We start from the raw sequence: 19,156 nt of genomic DNA, 5'->3' as shown, positions 1-19,156 counted from the left end.
ATGATATATTGTTTCGTTAAATAATCCAGAGTTCTCTAATGTACAACAGAAATTTACCCAAATGAACTTTATTTTAAATAAATCTAACATAGATTTAGACATTTCAATTTCGAAAGGGAAACTCCACATTAAAATTTACCACAAAAGAGACGATTGTTCATTCCCTATTGTTAATTTTCCTTTCTTTTTTAGTCGGCGATGTACCTTTTGCTTTATATCATACGATGTATATATGGATGTTACCTCCCTCTACACTAATATTCCACATGCAGATGGCATCGATGCATGCAAAGAAGTTTGGAATTCCAGACCAGTGAAATATCCACCTACTGAATGCCTGGTCAAAATGCTCACGCTGGTACTTAAGAAAAACAACTTCACTTTTGATGGAGATCATTATTTGCAAGTAAATGGAACTGCCATGGGCACCAAAATGGCTCCGTCATATGCCAACATATTTATGGGCAAATTAGAGAAACAACTCCTTGAAACTTCCATCGAAAAACCGCTTTCCTGGTTTAGATTTATAGATGATGTGGATATGAAATGGAATAAAAGCGACGAGGATTTAGACACTTTTATCACTCATGCCAACAACATACATCCAAGTATCAAATTTACTCATGAGAAGTCTAAATCCAAAATCGCCTTCCTCGATACTTCAAGTTCGCTCACAGAGGGCATCATATCTACAGATTTATATTCTAAGCCTACTGACACTCATCAATATTTGTCCCCTAAAAGTTGCCATCCTGCTCATCTTACCAAGAGCATTCCATACAGTCAGGCACTTAGAGTCAAGCGAATATGCTCCAACACAGAAACAACTAAAAGACAACTGCGTAAACTTGAAACTCGCTTGAAGAAAAGGGGCTACAAACACAGAAATATCAAAAAAAGCTTTCAGAAAGCGGAGTCAATTCCGAGGAGTGAACTATTGGAATACAAAGTTAAAAAGAAAAGCAAAAGGACTCCATGTGTTCTAACTTATCACCCATCTCTCAAAAACAGCTTTGGTGTCATTCGTGAGCATTGGAAATCAGTTGAAAAGAATTCCAAACTGTCCAAGATTTTCCCTGAGCCTCCAATGATAGCTTTTAGGCAACCTAGTAGTCTACGGAACCTACTAGTGCGGGCTGAAGTGTCTGATAATAGAAGTACTTCTGGAGAATGTCGTTCGTGTGGAGAAAAACGCTGCAAATGCTGTTTACAGATGCAGCATTCGTCAACATTTCACAGTAAGGCAACCGAAAATAACTATAAGATATTTTGCAATGTTACCTGCAAAAGTATGAATGTTATTTACATACTAGAATGTTCGGTTTGTGGCCTCCAATATGTTGGTGAATCAAAGCAGCCTTTCCACAAACGCCTCAATGGCCATAGGAGTGATATATCTAAGAAGCCACTTCTTCCAGTCTCTCAGCACTTCAGACAGTCAGATCACAAACTTGATGACTTTAACCGCATGAAAATTCTAGTGATTGAACAGAACATTCACTGGAGTGATGCACAGCGACAGGTTCGGGAAAGCTTTTGGATAAAGGAACTTAATGTACATCACCCAAACGGCATCAATAAGAAATACTAACAGTTTTGTTTTCACTTATTTTTATTGTTAATATACACAGTCACGTATATTGATTTATAGTGTTTTGTTTAAATTATGATATTCAGGATTAAAATCAATCGACCAAAACTTACCTGTATTATCACCTGATCTATTTTCACACCTTATACATTATGTATCAGTATTGTTAAAACTTGTGACACAAGAAGAAGGCCATTTGTTGAGCCGAAATATTTGTCAACACGATTTTATAACAACATTTTCGTTTAATAACACCTTATATCAGTACCGTTGTGCAAATCTTTAGACTGATATAATTTTTTCCTTATCTGCATAGTATCGCCTATTCTAGACGATCCGGTACATAGTAAATTTGCTGGTTGGTCCTTTTTATAGACTTTTATATATATATATATATATATATATATATATATATATAAGTACGTCTGAGTCAGTGACAACCCTACAACAGATGTATCCATCGGATCGCCATCAATGATGGTGATACATGGCTGTGTACATAATGTATATACAACTCGTCTAAACATCAACCCAACAATGTTAGATCTGTAAATTTGCTTTCGCAAATTTTTGGTTCTTCCCTCGCCGGGATTCGAACCCATGCTACTGTGATATCGTGACACCAAATCGCCTGCACTGCAGCCGTCCCGCTAGACCACGCGACCACCTGGGCTCTCAAAAAAAGAGCTTTCGCTGGCCGTGTGTTACCTTTCCACGTCAGTTTTAATCTAGCGGCGTACTGCAGTACATGATATATAAGGCATGAAGATGTTATTGTTACAGATCAGCTAAATTATCTATAGTAAAGGATCCTACAAATGAATGTAAGATACAGTCACAGAAAATAATTATATTTATAAGTACGTCTGAGTCAGTGACAACCCTACAACAGATGTATCCATCGGATCGCCATCAATGATGGTGATACATGGCTGTGTACATAATGTATATACAACTCGTCTAAACATCAACCCAACAATGTTAGATCTGTAAATTTGCTTTCGCAAATTTTTGGTTCTTCCCTCGCCGGGATTCGAACCCATGCTACTGTGATATCGTGACACCAAATCGCCTGCACTGCAGCCGTCCCGCTAGACCACGCGACCACCTGGGCTCTCAAAAAAAGAGCTTTCGCTGGCTCTTTTTTTGAGAGCCCAGGTGGTCGCGTGGTCTAGCGGGACGGCTGCAGTGCAGGCGATTTGGTGTCACGATATCACAGTAGCATGGGTTCGAATCCCGGCGAGGGAAGAACCAAAAATTTGCGAAAGCAAATTTACAGATCTAACATTGTTGGGTTGATGTTTAGACGAGTTGTATATACATTATGTACACAGCCATGTATCACCATCATTGATGGCGATCCGATGGATACATCTGTTGTAGGGTTGTCACTGACTCAGACGTACTTATAAATATAATTATTTTCTGTGACTGTATCTTACATTCATTTGTAGGATCCTTTACTATAGATAATTTAGCTGATCTGTAACAATAACATCTTCATGCCTTATATATCATGTACTGCAGTACGCCGCTAGATTAAAACTGACGTGGAAAGGTAACACACGGCCAGCGAAAGCTCTTTTTTTGAGAGCCCAGGTGGTCGCGTGGTCTAGCGGGACGGCTGCAGTGCAGGCGATTTGGTGTCACGATATCACAGTAGCATGGGTTCGAATCCCGGCGAGGGAAGAACCAAAAATTTGCGAAAGCAAATTTACAGATCTAACATTGTTGGGTTGATGTTTAGACGAGTTGTATATACATTATGTACACAGCCATGTATCACCATCATTGATGGCGATCCGATGGATACATCTGTTGTAGGGTTGTCACTGACTCAGACGTACTTATAAATATAATTATTTTCTGTGACTGTATCTTACATTCATTTGTAGGATCCTTTACTATAGATAATTTAGCTGATCTGTAACAATAACATCTTCATGCCTTATATATCATGTACTGCAGTACGCCGCTAGATTAAAACTGACGTGGAAAGGTAACACACGGCCAGCGAAAGCTCTTTTTTTGAGAGCCCAGGTGGTCGCGTGGTCTAGCGGGACGGCTGCAGTGCAGGCGATTTGGTGTCACGATATCACAGTAGCATGGGTTCGAATCCCGGCGAGGGAAGAACCAAAAATTTGCGAAAGCAAATTTACAGATCTAACATTGTTGGGTTGATGTTTAGACGAGTTGTATATATATATATATATATATATATATATATCACAACTCGTTCGTTATGCCCGTGTATGTAGTGATGTCATAGAATTTTCACGAAGTAATCAATGCATCATTGGTATATGCATGTTCTCTTTTCGCCCCTTTTCTATTTTTAATACATGTATCTGGAAAATAATCAAACTTCCAAAAAGCGAAATAATTAAAACTGCATGTTAAGTATAGTACTTTGAAAGTTTGATGAAATATCTAAACTAATACAATTTTTAAATGATTTTAGTGGTTTAAAAATTTTAGTCATTTGGTGAAAATTTCAAACTGATTACGAAAATTTTGGAAATAATGGTATTTTTTATAATTAAAAACAAATAAATTAGTACTGATAAGTGTTACACGGACCGACCATAAAAGAGTTTGTTTAGGCGACCGACTCCCGATTGTACTTTTCTGGTTTTACCTTCATAAGGATCGATAAAAGTATTAATTTTCCGCAAGTATAGTAAAATGATTAAAAAATTCTGAAAATGGTCCAAAAATAACAAATGGAGAAAAAAAAAATGAAGAATAATATGGCAAGGGCGGATCAAGAATCTTCATGTCTGGGGGAGCAGGGGGGCTGACCATGAGATTAAAATTATTTTTTCATTTTGAGTTGTATATATGCGATTTTTTGGTGTTATTGGTTGGGTGTCAGATCATCGTTTCTCTAGTTCTATTATGGTGATGAAAAATACAGATTAAAAGGCAAACTCATTAATAACGAATATAAAAAAAAAAATAGCTTAAGAAATGAGAAATATATCTAGTTAATGTATTTTTTTGATTTGTTTATCGTTCATATAATGTCTCTTAAGTCTACATGTATATAGGCGGAGTAAGGATTTTTGTATTGCTGAGTTATGTAAAACTTGTAGTGATTTTCATTATCTTATCTTATCTATCGTCATAGAGAGTTTAATTTAAATACTGGGTTGAAATCTTTATGAACAAATATGGATACATCTATAAAATCAAATTGTATATTTAATATATATTTTAGTGCTTGTGTACGATGGTGTATATATGTTCTCATTAATTTGTAAACAAAAAAATTATATTTGAAAATAAAATCATTTATTTTTTAATCATTTCAGTAATATCTTGTGTTGGATTTCCGTATTTAATCACGGGATTTCCATATTTAATCACTTTCCAAAATCTGAAAAAAATTGAAACTTTAAGCTTTAAGCTAACAACTATTCTTTACTTGCCCAGAGATTTAATATACATGTACCTTTCATATAACCTCCTTGCTATAACCATCATTAGTATAACATGTAACATGACTATATGAAAATGTGTTACGAATATTGCCAATGATCGAGACAGCAGCCCATCATAAACCAATGATGTAGAATTTAGCAACTATAGGTCATCGTGTGGCCTTGAACAGATAGAACATCTCAAACCGTCAGCAAGCTATACAAGGAATTCAACATTATACATATAAATAAATTCAAACGAGAAAACTATCATTATGATTTATGTACAAACCACTCATTGAAATTTAGATAGGATAAACAACAACAACTGACAATTGATAAATTACTAACTATTGTAATGCTTCGATATTTTAAAAGATAGAATATTTTGAAAATGACCCTGAAATGTATTAGTATCACGAAGCATTGTTCCTTCCTTTATTTTAATTTCACCTTATTGTCCTCTATCAACGATTTGCCGATAATAAAAGCACGCATACATTCTGAATTTATAGTATATTGAAGAACATCAAGTAGAATAAAGTTCTATTATTCTCACAGATATTTGATTAAAATTAAAATTATCTCTTTCTTGGGAAAAATAACATGCTTTACAAATAACATGCCTCTGGATATAGAATTTGTTTATGAAACATGCAACACATTTACAAATTAACTTGTTTTTACTTGTATTGACATTACATGTTTATTACGTGTATATGTGATGGGCAGAGGTTGACCAATTGATTCGGAATTTCATGTATACATAACATAATAAATTTTTAAACATTTTATGTCATTTTGAAGTCATCTAGTCATCAGAAATCCAGCCTTAAGTGACAAAAAATATGATTAATCTAATTAATCACTGGCCAAGGTATATATTAATTTAATTGATTAGTTATTAATTCATTTCGCTAAACATTTTTTCGAGGTACAGGATATACAATCCCAAGTCATGGAACTGAACATTTTCTTTTCAGTCGTTTTGTTATGCATGTTTTCAAGGAATATATTGGCTTTACGTGAATGTGAGTTATTTCATTTATTTTATATTTAATTTAATTTTTGAATTTGTATGGTAGGTTCTAGTTCAAATAATATATGCACACTGTTATTTTACTTGTTGCTTACAACTAGGAGTGAAAAAAACACATTGTATACGGTATCAAAGCTATATCAATAGCTAAAAAAAATCAAGGGTTGGGAACAATAACTGCGGATTGAGTGCTGACAACAATGTTTAACACCTCCACATTCTCTATGTGCCTGTGCCTGTCCCAAAGAAAAAAAATCCCCTTTTCAATCATTTACGTACACAAAGGTGCAGCGTTGAATAAAAGTGAGATATCATATAAACCTGCTAAACATGTTTTAAGTGTTAAGGTAAGATACAAAATCCAATAAGATTCGACAAGTTTTAAATGAAATAAATCGAGGTAAAATCAATTTTTAATAGAACAAAGTCTGTAATTTAGTGCTGTCTGCCTTATTATTTTCGTTATTTTGGGTACAAATCAGACCTATACGATATTGTGTTTGCTCATTGTTGAAGGCAAACAGTGACCTATAGTCGTTTACATCATTATCATTTGGTCTCTGGCAGGAAGTTATATCATTGGAAATCATACCACATTTCCTTATTTTATACTACGAATTCACAAATATCCAAATGAATTAATATTTTAAAATTGACTTATTGTTTGTAGTGTACATGGAACAGTTGTGTAACCAGCAGATAAACTTTCTAGCTTTGAATGAAGACGCCATTCTATTGAGAGTTAGTCCACAGGCGTACAGAAGAAATCTAGACTGTATTGTGGCCATTGAACCACATCCGAATAAACAACTTTCTGTAAAACTTCAAAATTTGGATATAGATGCCCTGCCCTCGGGACAGTGTACCGATGATTATCTAACATTATACGATGGGAGAACACAGGCAGCACAGTTCTTAGCAGGTAAGGAGAAAAAAACACTATGTTAAATAAAGAATGTAATTACTAATTAGATACATATTATAAGTCCGTACTCAGAGCAATTGTATCAGTATGATTTTTGTATGTTTTATGTCCAGTAGAACATATTTCATGCTTATATAGAACAATTTAAACATGTTAAAAGAATGAATTCATGGTGCGATCAAAGTTTTTAATTTACAAATGGTGACGGACCAGTATAATCAATCAATAGGGGAGAAAAATAATGTACAATTTGAAGTCCAGAAAATGAAGTCAATATTCGCGAAAAATATTTTTAGGAGGGTCTCATGAAACATTTTAATTGGGGTTACAAGAATATATTTAATTTACGTGAAATTATATTATCGTCTAAAACATTTATGTATTCAGTTATACCATTTTACAAACAAAGAACTGTTGTTTTAATTTCAGGAGCGCCCAATCAAATATGTGGGAACAGAAATGTTAGAACTATACCACTAGCAGATTCCTACACAACCCAAAGAGGGTATCTCACTGCCCGATTTCGATCGGGACCAACAAACTCTATCCATAGAGGATTTGACATGATTATTTCAGCTTTCCATTTAGGTAAGTTTATTACGGTAATTTCAACAACTGTTTGAAGTTTATATGATTTGTATATATATACTATTGATAAAAGAATTTTGCATATAACACACACTAGCAGACTTAATAGTATTACATTATATGATGCTTCCAGATAGTCCCCTAAGGCAATGTAGCTTTACTTATCAACTGCAATGATAAGATACCCGTTGGGTGCTTTTAATTATATATATAAACTATGCTGGTATTCGAATGTGTGACTGTTTAATTTCCAACAAATAAAGCCCGACTATATATTCAAGTTTTACTAACGCAACGATATTTTACTTCCAGCACCATGCAAAGATAATGAATACAAGTGTTACAACCAGAGATGTATCCCAGAAAACCTTCGTTGTTCCGGTTTTGATCACTGTGGAGACAGGACGCCAGTTTGTTTATTGACAAATGAAGCTAAAGCAGCCGTGGGAGTGACAGCAATCTTAATACTCATAGCAATTATCGTAATTGTCGCAGTTTGTGTCTGGAGAAAAAAGCGTCAAACAACGTTTAACGATAGGGTAGGTAAAACGAGATGTTAAAGATCATACCACTATAGGGACTTAACTTTCCGGACAGACAAAATTAGTTATCAACAACACATTGCCTTGTACAGGAGTTGGAAGTGACACCGTCTGCATATGATTCCAATTATTTATGAAATAAATGGGCCGAGTGCTATTCTAATAAGGGCAAAATACAAAAACAAATCATCAGACTAAAAACACTGAGAAAAGGACATTAGTTTGAAAATTTTGAATCATTATTTTAGATAAAAATGTCCTTTTTCTCATACGTCTGCATTGCTATTCTTGAATTTTGATTGACAACTGTGAAAATGATTCCGTCTTTTTCATAACAGATGTTTACTCCACAACCGACAGACTTATACCCACTATTGAGATGGGACCCGTCGATAAATTAACAGGTTAGCATTTGGCCAAATAAGCCGCCATTCAAAATTATCTTAGTAACTAGCAAATATAACCATTAAGAAGCATGCAGTTCGACAGATTTTTTTTCATGAAGCATATAACAACTACCAATTTCCCTGTTTGAGGCCGTCATTTTATGTCCTTTCGTAAAGTCAAATATTTATTTCTGGGTTGGCATGTTCAGTTTAGTTAAGTCGTATTGACGCCAATAGATAAACATATCTTATAATAATAATTCACAGTGTACATACATGTACATAAGTTACTCTGAATTTAGGAATTCAGCGGGTATGTCTCAGCAATGATATTATTAATATTTTCCAACAAAAAAAAAAGTGATACTTGAAAAAAAAATCATCATTTATGCAAATATTTTTGTAACGCAAGTACACTGCTCTTAATCGCATTATGGATTCAAGATGGCTTATGTTTTTAACAGTGTCTCGAAATATAAATAAAAATATAAAAAAAAACAGCAATTGAGGAATTTTAGTTAGAATGAAAATACTAATAACGTAAAACCTATACAGAGTTTATCTTTTTAGGTGAAACAGCAGAAACAGAGAAACCATTTTGAACATTCTGTCGCTGGGGAATCATTCAAAGTTAAAATGAATGGCCAAGTGCATTAACAAAAACAATCATATTTGAGAAATATGAGAAAAATGTCATGTCTATTTTTATAACTATTAGAGAAATTGTACATACATGTATATGGTTGAATATATGAATCCTAGAAAATGCTACAATGTTGTTTGGCAGTATGAATATAGCTTCTTATACATTGTACCATCACGTAATGTCCTTTCCAATTTGGCTTATTTTGTCTTTCAGGCTTAGAAGGTGGGAACCTCAGACGCAAAGATTCGACTCAGGGGATTTTTTTAAAAAGGATGCCATGCAATAGCATGTATAGATCTCAAAAACTTACATATAAAAAATAATAAAAGTTAAGAAGAAAAAAAGGAATTTAATATTGCTATACATGTTGCAGCATTTTCTGACTATATGTAATATATTGTATATGTACCAAAGTGTTTATATTTTATTTGTGCTCATGCATCATGTATAACTTGTTTGTAAAATTGTGATGTACATGAATTTACTTCGAACATTTGTTTAGTGTGTATGTTTGTATGAAAGTGTGCGAAAACAGGAAATAATAATTAAAATAATAAAAAAATATTAACGTTTTCAGTTTCCAGATGTCTTTCTTAGTTTTGATTAATATTGTTTGGTCTATTCTCCTTTTAATATCAAACTATAAAAATCAAAATAAGATGATTTGGTATGAAGATTGCCAGTGAGACAACTCTCCACTAGAAACTTAATGACACATAAGTTAACAATAAAATTGAGAATGGAAATGGGGAATGTGCCAAAGAGACAACAACCCGACCATAGAAAAAAACAACAACAGAAGGTCACCAACAGGTCTTCAATGTAGCCAGAAATTCCCGCACCCGGAGGCGTCCTTCAACTGGCCCCTAAACAAATATATACTAGTTCAGTGATAATGAACGCCATAACTATAGGTCATCGTTAACTAGTCCGAGAGACGTGTTAAATGCTTAAGTGAATATACTCTTGCTTCAAAAATATCTAACCACGTACAAAAAACGTTTCAAATAGTATCTTGTACTTGAGACAACTCTCACAATTGCGCCGATTTATGATAAAAATGTCGGACGGTCAATCATTTGATGTGTCATTACATTCACAGTACCTCTGTTATTGACATTTGAAATATTCCTCTGAAGAATAATAAATAAGTACTTCTAAACTTCATTAGAAAACTCGTTATTGATACAGAAACCCAATGGCATAAACAATAACAAAAACAATCATTTATAAAAGTCAGCATTTATTTTTGTCAATAATAAACAAGTTTATGTAAATATATGGTAAGCCCTTATTGATTTAGATTGCGTAACGTCTAGTAGCAAACATTGGAAGAATGTTCAGGACGAGAACAAGTTCACAGTTACTGTTGACACAATAGGTATGTCCTATAAAATGGATTGAGGACAGGACACGTTCACTGAATAGTGGACGTAAATTAAAAGCAATATAATCATTTTTAGAGTACCGTTATACACCACTAAAATATGGCAAAATATTTGTAAAAGTAAACCATTATACTAGATCAAAGTACGGCCTTCAACACTTTTTTTTAAGTTCAGAATACACAGAACAAAAACAAGCATAGTTTAGAATCATTGTCTACGCAATTGGTGAATGTATGGCGTAATAATGTGTCATGTATTGACGACAACTAACTGGGTATTGCATAATTTCTTATCATAGTTTGATTACATATATATGGCTGCAAACAAGCGTCACTGATGAGTCTTTTGTAGACGAAACGCGCGTCTGGCGCAAATATAAAATTTCAATCCTGGTATCTATGATGAGTTTATTCAGTTAATAAAGTTTATAAAAGAATGTGCAGTTACATACATTTACTAAATTTGTTATATAGCATGAAGCGAGTACGGTAAACCCTGAGCTTTTTTTCGAACGATACTTTAAATACTATCATTTATATGCCTGAAAAAAAGATGTTGTATGATTGCCAAAATAAGACGCTTATCCACCAGAGACCAAAGAACGAGGATGTTAACAGGATTGTACTGTATGGCATTCGATCATTTAGTGTTCTGTCCATTCATATACTGGTTCTTTCCGTGTATACTATCCTACAAATTAGAATTTTGCACATATAATCCTACAAAATCTGTAGCTTCAAAAGGCACGGTGATTATTACTTCCATATATGTGCAATAAATAAACAACACCTCCTGCATTTACTAGTGACTTGTACTGTTCATCCTCAGAACTACAAGATACTACAATTTTAGACCAAATAAAGCGCTTAACAAACATCCTTAAATGAATTGAACGTACGGCCCTTTGACTCTATTATGACGAAAAAAATTGAGAAAGGAAATGGGGAATGTCGCTTGTGTCAATATGCAAGTTAAAACATCAAATGAAATTGCATGCTCTAATAATAAGTTATATATAACGTGGCTGTTCATAATGGTATCAATTGTGTAACAAGCACGTTTCTCCTCATTTGAATATACCATGGAAGTAACATTTAATATTTAAATATTACTCCCATGAATATACCAAATAAAATTACATGAACGGTATAACGTATCAGAGATAACAACAGATTTACCAAACATGGACAGTAGAAAAATAGATTCTACTACTGCATCAAATGTCCAAATATACTTTCCCATTCAAGACAATTTAAAACGCGAGCTTGTCGAGAGTAGCAGTATCTTTAGTTAAAAAAAGGGAGATATACAATGACGGATGTGTTTCTCAAATGACTTTCGAAGATACATGTATGGAAGTACATGTTGGATTCTTTTTCAATTACCTTAAAGGACGGTTTTATTTCTTTAAAATAACATCAGATATGGTCGCCTTTTTCGTGACATCACCACAGAAAAATGTTGAAGAAGGTAATAATATTTGACCAACAAAGAACTTAGAACATTCAAACCACACGTTGTTTATACGAAAAGTACTCACTGTTGTCTTTTGAGTCTTATTCGGAATGCTGACATCAATTTTCTCTTGATACTGCTTTGTTAAAACTAACGCAAAATGGAATAAATTGCAAAATGGGAGAACGGTTCAGTAAATAAACGGATGCCACATGTGGAGCAGGATATGCTTACCCTTCCGGAGCACATGAGATCGCCCCCAGTTTTTGGTGGGGTTCTTGTTGCCTATATATAGTCTTTAGTTTTCTATGTTGTGTCTTGTGTAATATTATTTGTCTGTTTGTCTCTTTATATTTTAGCCATGGCGTTGTCAGTTTTTTTTATCTATGAGTTTGACTGTCCCTCTTGTATCTTTCGCCCCTCTTTTAAGAAAGAACAAATCTCAGAACGAAGTCAGTGTTCAATAGACATACATGTGTAGCCTTATTCCTTGTCCTTTATCTGGTTTTTTCTGAGATGCCCGTATGTTGCAAGGGAGAGGAACAGCCTACACAAATATGCTTAAATTATAACCGATGCAGTTGTTGGTTCTCACATTAATTTTCCACAACTTTATGTGATAATTTCACAATATGAGCATTTTTTACATTTTAATTTGTATTTAAGATCGACGTAATTTGTTACCTTGGTATTTCAAGTGCACTCTTTCATGCGGAGATTTATCGCGTCACGCTCACCAGAGCAGATATAAGTGTTGTCGACCGCTCTCTAAATTCAAAATTATGCAAAATTGTAGGTTTTATAAACATTTTTTTTCCCCCACTTTTTATATCAAATTTCCTTTCAACAGATACAAGTGTTTACGGTTTTATGCTTTTTCTTTGTATAGTGTTTGCCTGACTGAAAACTGTGACAATGTTGAATGTTGTAATAAAAACATCATTCCAAACAAAATCAGTATTTGTTCTCCTTCAAATAAACACTGAAGCAAACATTAAACATTAAGGATAATATTAATCTTGCTAGAACGTTACTCTTTTGGTAAGTTATTATAAAAATAGAGTTTACATTAAATATATCCCACTGTACAGTGATTTGTATGGAACCTATTCATTTTGACTTTATGGGGAACTTATTGGCAATGTTTATGAGAGGATGAAAATTAAAAGAATTGAAATATTCTTCAATCCTATCAAAATCGTGTTAATTTATTGATAAATGAATAGGATGATATCTATACAATTGCATGGAAGTGCAGACAATGTATTTACTTTGACTTTTATAAAAAAAAAATCGTCATTATTTTCCATTTTAATCGCGGTGCCTAGTGTATATATAAATATAATTCGTCTAAATAACAGTCCAACAATATTAGATCTGTAAATTTGCGGAAGCGAATTATATATATTATATATGTTTTCGGTTGGTTTGTTATTTTACGATTAAGGGGTTTATAATCCGATTAAGGGGTTTATAATCGATGATGATGAAGATTAATTCCAGAGTATCGTTTCGTAAGTGACAAGTTAGGTTTTTTTAGATTTATGGAGTTTTGGAGTTTGTTTTTTTAAAGATGGTTCTATATACTAGGTATAAAAGTTTACTTTTTTCTGAAGTGGTTAGTAAGGCTTAGTACCAAAATTACAAGTTTTCGTTTGTTTCTTGACAATCTCTTCTGATGATCCATTACCCAACACATACCGGTTCTATTACTAACGATTTTGAAGAGAGAGAAAAGATAAGCAATGATAAAAAAAATCATACAAAAATAAATAAACTTTAGAAATCATCAGTAAACCAATGAACATAATGAATAAGTATTCAAATGAACATTTTCGAATGTACATATATGACGCAATATTAAATAATTTCAATTATACACGAACATATATTTTTGTTATTTCCCTCCAGGAGATAGCAATAGACACCTTGTATATCAGTGAAATCTGTCATCTCTAGAAATCGATCACACTTAACAGTATATACATATATATACATTGTTGCAGCTGTAAGGAAATGTGAATCATATAATAATATTAAATGCATGTATTTAGTTTTTGTATTAGGTCCTAGGTTTTTATATTTCTAATCATGATCTCCTTTATTAAGTAAAATCAGAGTTAAGAGTCGCAATTATAGTATCAATATGACTAACGATACATTTCAATTAAATAAGTACATGCAGAATGTAACATCTTTCTTTTCTTGTCAATCTTATTAAAATATAGATTTTGATGTCGTTATTCTTATATATACGAGCAATCTTATTAAAATATAGATTTTGATGTCGTTATCCTTATATATACGAGCACTCGAGTTAAGATGGATCAGAATTGTAATCAGATTGCTTTCTGACTAGTACTGCTAGTGTTGTGATTAGGTACAAATGTAATAATTCTCCTCAAGTGTGGAATGTTCAACAATGACTTCAAAAGGGAGTTAGGGCGACAAAGGTAGTCTCGAATATCGAATGTGTGGGTGGAATATATAGTCTGGGTGGTAAAACTCTTCGACTGAGCACCTGCAAGCTAAAACTTTCACAATTTGGCTCAATTCCAGCCATTTTTGACCAACTTCTGAAACAGATGGGGATTATGTAAAATTATCTAAGAAATCGTGTTTATATGGTGTGGTCTTACGAGTACCAAATTTCCGAGGTATGTGCATTAAATAAAAAATATCAAAGTCAAAGATAATTGAATGACAATGCAAATACAAATAAAAACACCAGGCATATATTGCGTCTTGTCAACAACAAGACTAATCATTAGACTCGAATGAAAAAAAAGATGAACGGAAAATAAGTGGAAGAGCACTGAGTTCCCCAAAACTTTCACATATTATATAATCAGTTGAAGTGATCTCGATCAAACCAGTTTCTATCAGATAACCTTGTGTTATGGCCCTATTTGGTTGAATGGATTTTAATTTCTTTTTATGTTTTCGAAAATTTGAATATTTGGTAGCTTTTTAAATTCAAATTTATTTTTTTAAGTTACATAAATTAACTTAAGGAGGTCACTAAATTATTCAAGTATTACTGCAATACAACATGAAGTAACAACAATACTTCCTTTTGACTAAAAATAACTGAGCAAAACATATGAAAACAATTCAAGTATAACTACTGCAGAATTAACGGCATATAATCAAAAACAAGTGTTAAAGAATTGCATTTATAGTGATGCAAATTCCTTTGAATAAGAAATAGATCAAGTTATTGAAAATAAGACAATTGTTATGTAAAAAATGTTCACCGTATTCCAACAAACACATCGTGCTAAATTGTTTTATTTCCTTGAGATGCATACAGTCGTTTAGGTATAACAGACAGAAGTTTAATTGTACATATGCAATTGACTCTGTCTGTTATTTGTCCATACGATTACAAAATATAAAAACACTATTCTGTAACCCAATGAAGAAAAAACGACGATATAGAGTTGTGATCCGTCTTTCTGTCCATCTGATCTGTCCTTCAGTCATAGTCTCCGGAGGTTATTCGAATAATGGTCACATATCAGAAAAATATTCTGTTTCCCATGTTGATCCCATCACGACTAAGGCCAAACAGGCCGAATATTAACACATAGAAGGATAAACCGGATATACAATCTAAAACATGACAGGGGATTGAAACCACACCTAAACAAACTATTTTCATAACCTGTTATGGGATTTTAGCTATGCATGAACACACAGATCTGATAAGTCTAGCCCCTTTTCAACTGATTTTTACGACCTTTTCTATTTTCACCCACTATCCCAGGTAATAAGGGAGAGATCAGCGCCCAGATACATATTTAACACAGCCTCATCAACTATTTGCCTTTGCGGTCTGTCAAAGTTATTTTTCGTTTATACATCGGTTTTAGCATAAATCAGGCCGTTGTTTTCCTCTTTTGAATCGTCATATACACTGTGTCACTTAGGGAAGTTTACGCCTTATATGTCAGTGACAAACTCCAAGACATTTTTGATACAATCATCAAAAGTCGGATTAAGCTTCTTCCAGTAAGAGAACCCGTAATGCTTAAATTTAAAGATACCGAAAGTCCTTTTTCAAAACATATTTCACCCGAAGCGCTGTACCGATCTTAGAACAACAACAAATCTTAGAACCCATATAGCACACTTGCATTTATATAAAATATGAAACACAGCATTTTCGGTATGTGTATATTAAAAGTATTCGATCTCATTATATTTGATAGCTATAGTCAATACATCTTTTGTGCGAGATAAACCTAACTATAAGTAACACGTGTCGTATTGAACATAATTCTTCATTTGGAATAACACCCTTATCAATTATCAAGTTTAATCTAAGGAAAATACTAGTTCTTCTTATGACTAATATGTTTATGACACAAAACCATGTGAACACTTTGCATATTTGCATTTAAATATCTATATGCAACTTTTTAACAAATGAACCGAGGTTCAGGTAGAATGCTAGTAAAATGTTGTTTTTTGTTTTTTCTAAACGTTTTCAACCCATTTAACTAAGCTTTTAAATAAATAAAAAACACCACGTATTCCAGTCTAGTAATTCGGGGTACACGAGGAATCAATTTGATCTATTGAAATGATTTTTATCATTGTAAAATCGGGGTCGCGTTCTATTGATATCCTTTTAGTGCATTTGAGCAAACATGTAGCCTCATCAACGTTGAAAAAGACAAAAATCTATGCGAATAAATGATTATGGACCACATATAATATGATTACTTGATTGGTGTTTGCTTAATGTCTGACGATAGCTACTTTACTTGAATTGTTAATTGTTAAGAAAGATGAATAGAAGAACTGAGTCCTAGGCAAAATTAGTGTATATAAACCCTACTTATTTGAACGAAATAAACTAATATGGATCTGTATGAAATTATGGTTTTGATAATCCAACAGTCATATTCATTTTGATCAATTGCTAATAACAAATCATTTATAAATCAAGATAACTTTAAAAATCTAATAATGCAGCTGATAAAATTTGTAAAAGACTCGACAGACAAAATGTAGTTGATAATAGTTTTACTCTATTGTATAATATGCATACTCCAATAATATTAGTACAACCTTTGACGCCTATCCCTGGCATTGAGTCAGGAGTTAATTGGATAACAACAATTAAGGTAAATGATGGTAATTCGAGATAATACAAATTATATATTCATCTATTTGTAACCTGAAGTTCGAAATTATTTGTTAATCAGCTAAATTGAAAACACAATGCATATACAACTTCTATTGCATGCAATTGGGATTAGAGAAATAATGGAAGCTATTTACATTCTACAACAAAGATCGATCTTAGTGTCATGCTGTTTGTAAATTTCTATAGGTTTTATTTGACAAATATAGAGCATGTTTATAGACAATTCGTTGTTAACATGTTTTATTCTAAATGAATGAGCAAAATTTGACAATGGAGAACACAGTCATATAGTACTACACACCATTAAACTGTTATTACATTAGAACACAGTCATATAGTACTACACACAATTAAACTGTTATTACATTAGTTGGATTTAAGTAAATTATTTCTTCTGTGTGTGCTAAGACAAAGGAAACTAAAGAAAATGGGATTACTTATGAGAAAACGAAAAAAAGGTAAATGTTGTTTAATAAAATATATGGAAAATAAAGTACAAGTGAATGGCTGTATCAATGCCATAGTAAATATAATATGGTGATTTTTTATTCGTGTATTTGGTTTTGATATTATATTTGTTATTCTCATAGGATTTTGTCTAATGCTTAGTCCGTTTCTGTGTGTCTATGTGTGTGTTACATTTTAATGTTGTGTCGTTGTTCTCCTCTTATATTTAATGCGTTTCCCTCAGTTTTAGTTTGTTACCCCGATTTTGTTTTTTGTCCATGGATTTATAAGTTTTGAACAGCGGTATACTACTGTTGCCTTTATTTATGGACGTATCGGAATGCTGTATAAAGGTGTTTTTTTTCATGTTCATGTTTACCTTGTGTTTGTATTTGTTTTGTTTTCGTAAGGACGGATCGAAATTCCTTCTTGGGAGAATGATATTGCGAATTTGTCATTTCAGAATCGAACTGTTGGTCTATTCAGTCTTGTGACGCTGTTTTAGCTTTCCCGTAAATGACGCCTTGAACAATTGAAGAGTGCGTTACAGTGACCAATAATGATTTAATGCATTAGAAAATATCAGTATTATTTCTAAGCATACACGATTGTAAGAGGTCGATCTATTCTATGGCGCTGGGGATATATTTGTACGTCTAAGATGAAACAAGAACCCAAAAGAGATAAATGAATATATATAATTATAGTATATTTCAAAACTAATGCAACGCAAAGAAATGTGGGTTTTGGTTTAAAAGTCAGAAGAACATTATCTGAAATACGAAATTAAATCTGAACTAGGGTACAGGGAAGGATTGAAAAGTGCATTGTTATAATTTTGGGATTTGTTTGAAACTGCATGTCTTTTTAATGTCTTTGTTGAGATTGGTCTATCAGCAGTAGAAATTTTGTCACATGAACGCATCGTAACACTTCACGTTTCTTCAAACATGACATTGCAATAAAATTACGTTTGTCAATAAAAACGCACCATTGCAGTCTTGGAGCTATTGAAATCGTTAAATGGACTTATTTTTCTCTCTCTCGAATGGTTATCACTTTAACGGTTTTGTTTTTGCATGTTTATCTTCTATTGATACAATTAAGGCAAGCTGAATAACACTGTCTTGTTTAATTTGAAACAAACTGTATCATTTCCTGAATCAATAAATACCTCATTCCCACTTCACACATTTTGTCTCCAATTTATTTCGTTGCAGGTCCAATTTATTTTAAATCAGTGGTTTTTTTCATAAAGTAGTTTTACGGTGCGTTTTGTTTTATTACTTTTAACATTAAAAAATGTAGCATAGCAGTTTATATGCAGCATTTATCTCAAATAATGAAACCAGTAATTCTGAAATGAAAGAATTATTAGAAGAAAAAAAAAGAAGAAAATTCACGTTCCGAAATTAACATTTATAATTACATGACAAGTAAATCTTTTTTCAGATAAGAATAACCCCAATGTCAACTAAACTTGAATAACTTAACGCCTTGGTCGGTCAGTGTGATCAAATTAGCGGGTTAATCGAGGCGCAATTTGAAGCGTAAAAAAGCATCATTATG

The 19,156-nt window shown here is 32.9% G+C and overlaps 3 protein-coding genes across 11 annotated transcripts in view; all 3 read left to right on the top strand.

The window, feature by feature from the left end:
- The first annotated feature begins 232 nt into the window (after positions 1–232).
- LOC139525313 (uncharacterized) lies at positions 233–5,582 on the top strand. Its single transcript, XM_071320514.1, has 2 exons — positions 233–1,238; positions 5,575–5,582. The coding sequence occupies exons 1-2, from the start codon at positions 233–235 to the stop codon at positions 5,580–5,582; spliced, it is 1,014 nt and encodes a 337-aa protein (XP_071176615.1).
- A 325-nt stretch (positions 5,583–5,907) lies between these two features.
- On the top strand, positions 5,908–9,709 carry LOC139522561 (neuropilin and tolloid-like protein 1). 3 transcript variants are annotated; one of them, XM_071316030.1, is made up of 5 exons: positions 5,908–6,044; positions 6,723–6,974; positions 7,407–7,565; positions 7,878–8,104; positions 9,353–9,709. In XM_071316030.1, the coding sequence occupies exons 1-5, from the start codon at positions 5,972–5,974 to the stop codon at positions 9,356–9,358; spliced, it is 717 nt and encodes a 238-aa protein (XP_071172131.1). In that variant the 5' UTR covers positions 5,908–5,971; the 3' UTR covers positions 9,359–9,709. The 3 variants fall into 3 exon arrangements, with proteins under 3 accessions (XP_071172131.1, XP_071172130.1, XP_071172129.1); XM_071316029.1 differs by having other exon boundaries at positions 9,049–9,709; XM_071316028.1 differs by having other exon boundaries at positions 5,910–6,044; positions 9,064–9,709.
- A 3,112-nt stretch (positions 9,710–12,821) lies between these two features.
- LOC139524814 (inositol 1,4,5-trisphosphate-gated calcium channel ITPR2-like) overlaps positions 12,822–19,156 on the top strand; it is a 95,807-nt gene continuing 89,472 nt past the window's right edge. For 3 of the 7 annotated variants that reach the window (XM_071319909.1, XM_071319911.1, XM_071319908.1), the window contains exon 1: positions 17,485–17,598. In XM_071319909.1, the coding sequence (XP_071176010.1) occupies positions 17,568–17,598 (31 nt within the window). In that variant the 5' untranslated portion in view covers positions 17,485–17,567. Of the gene's footprint in view, positions 13,024–17,072; positions 17,599–19,156 lie in introns of those variants that run through there. The other 4 variants (XM_071319916.1, XM_071319915.1, XM_071319917.1 and 1 more) reach the window with 3 other exon arrangements.

The sequence above is a fragment of the Mytilus edulis genome, chromosome 5 (assembly GCF_963676685.1).
Source record: "Mytilus edulis chromosome 5, xbMytEdul2.2, whole genome shotgun sequence".
NCBI lineage: Eukaryota > Metazoa > Mollusca > Bivalvia > Mytilida > Mytilidae > Mytilus > Mytilus edulis.
The sequence above is the reverse complement of the archived record's forward strand: the minus strand, read 5'-3'. Positions and strand labels throughout refer to the sequence as shown.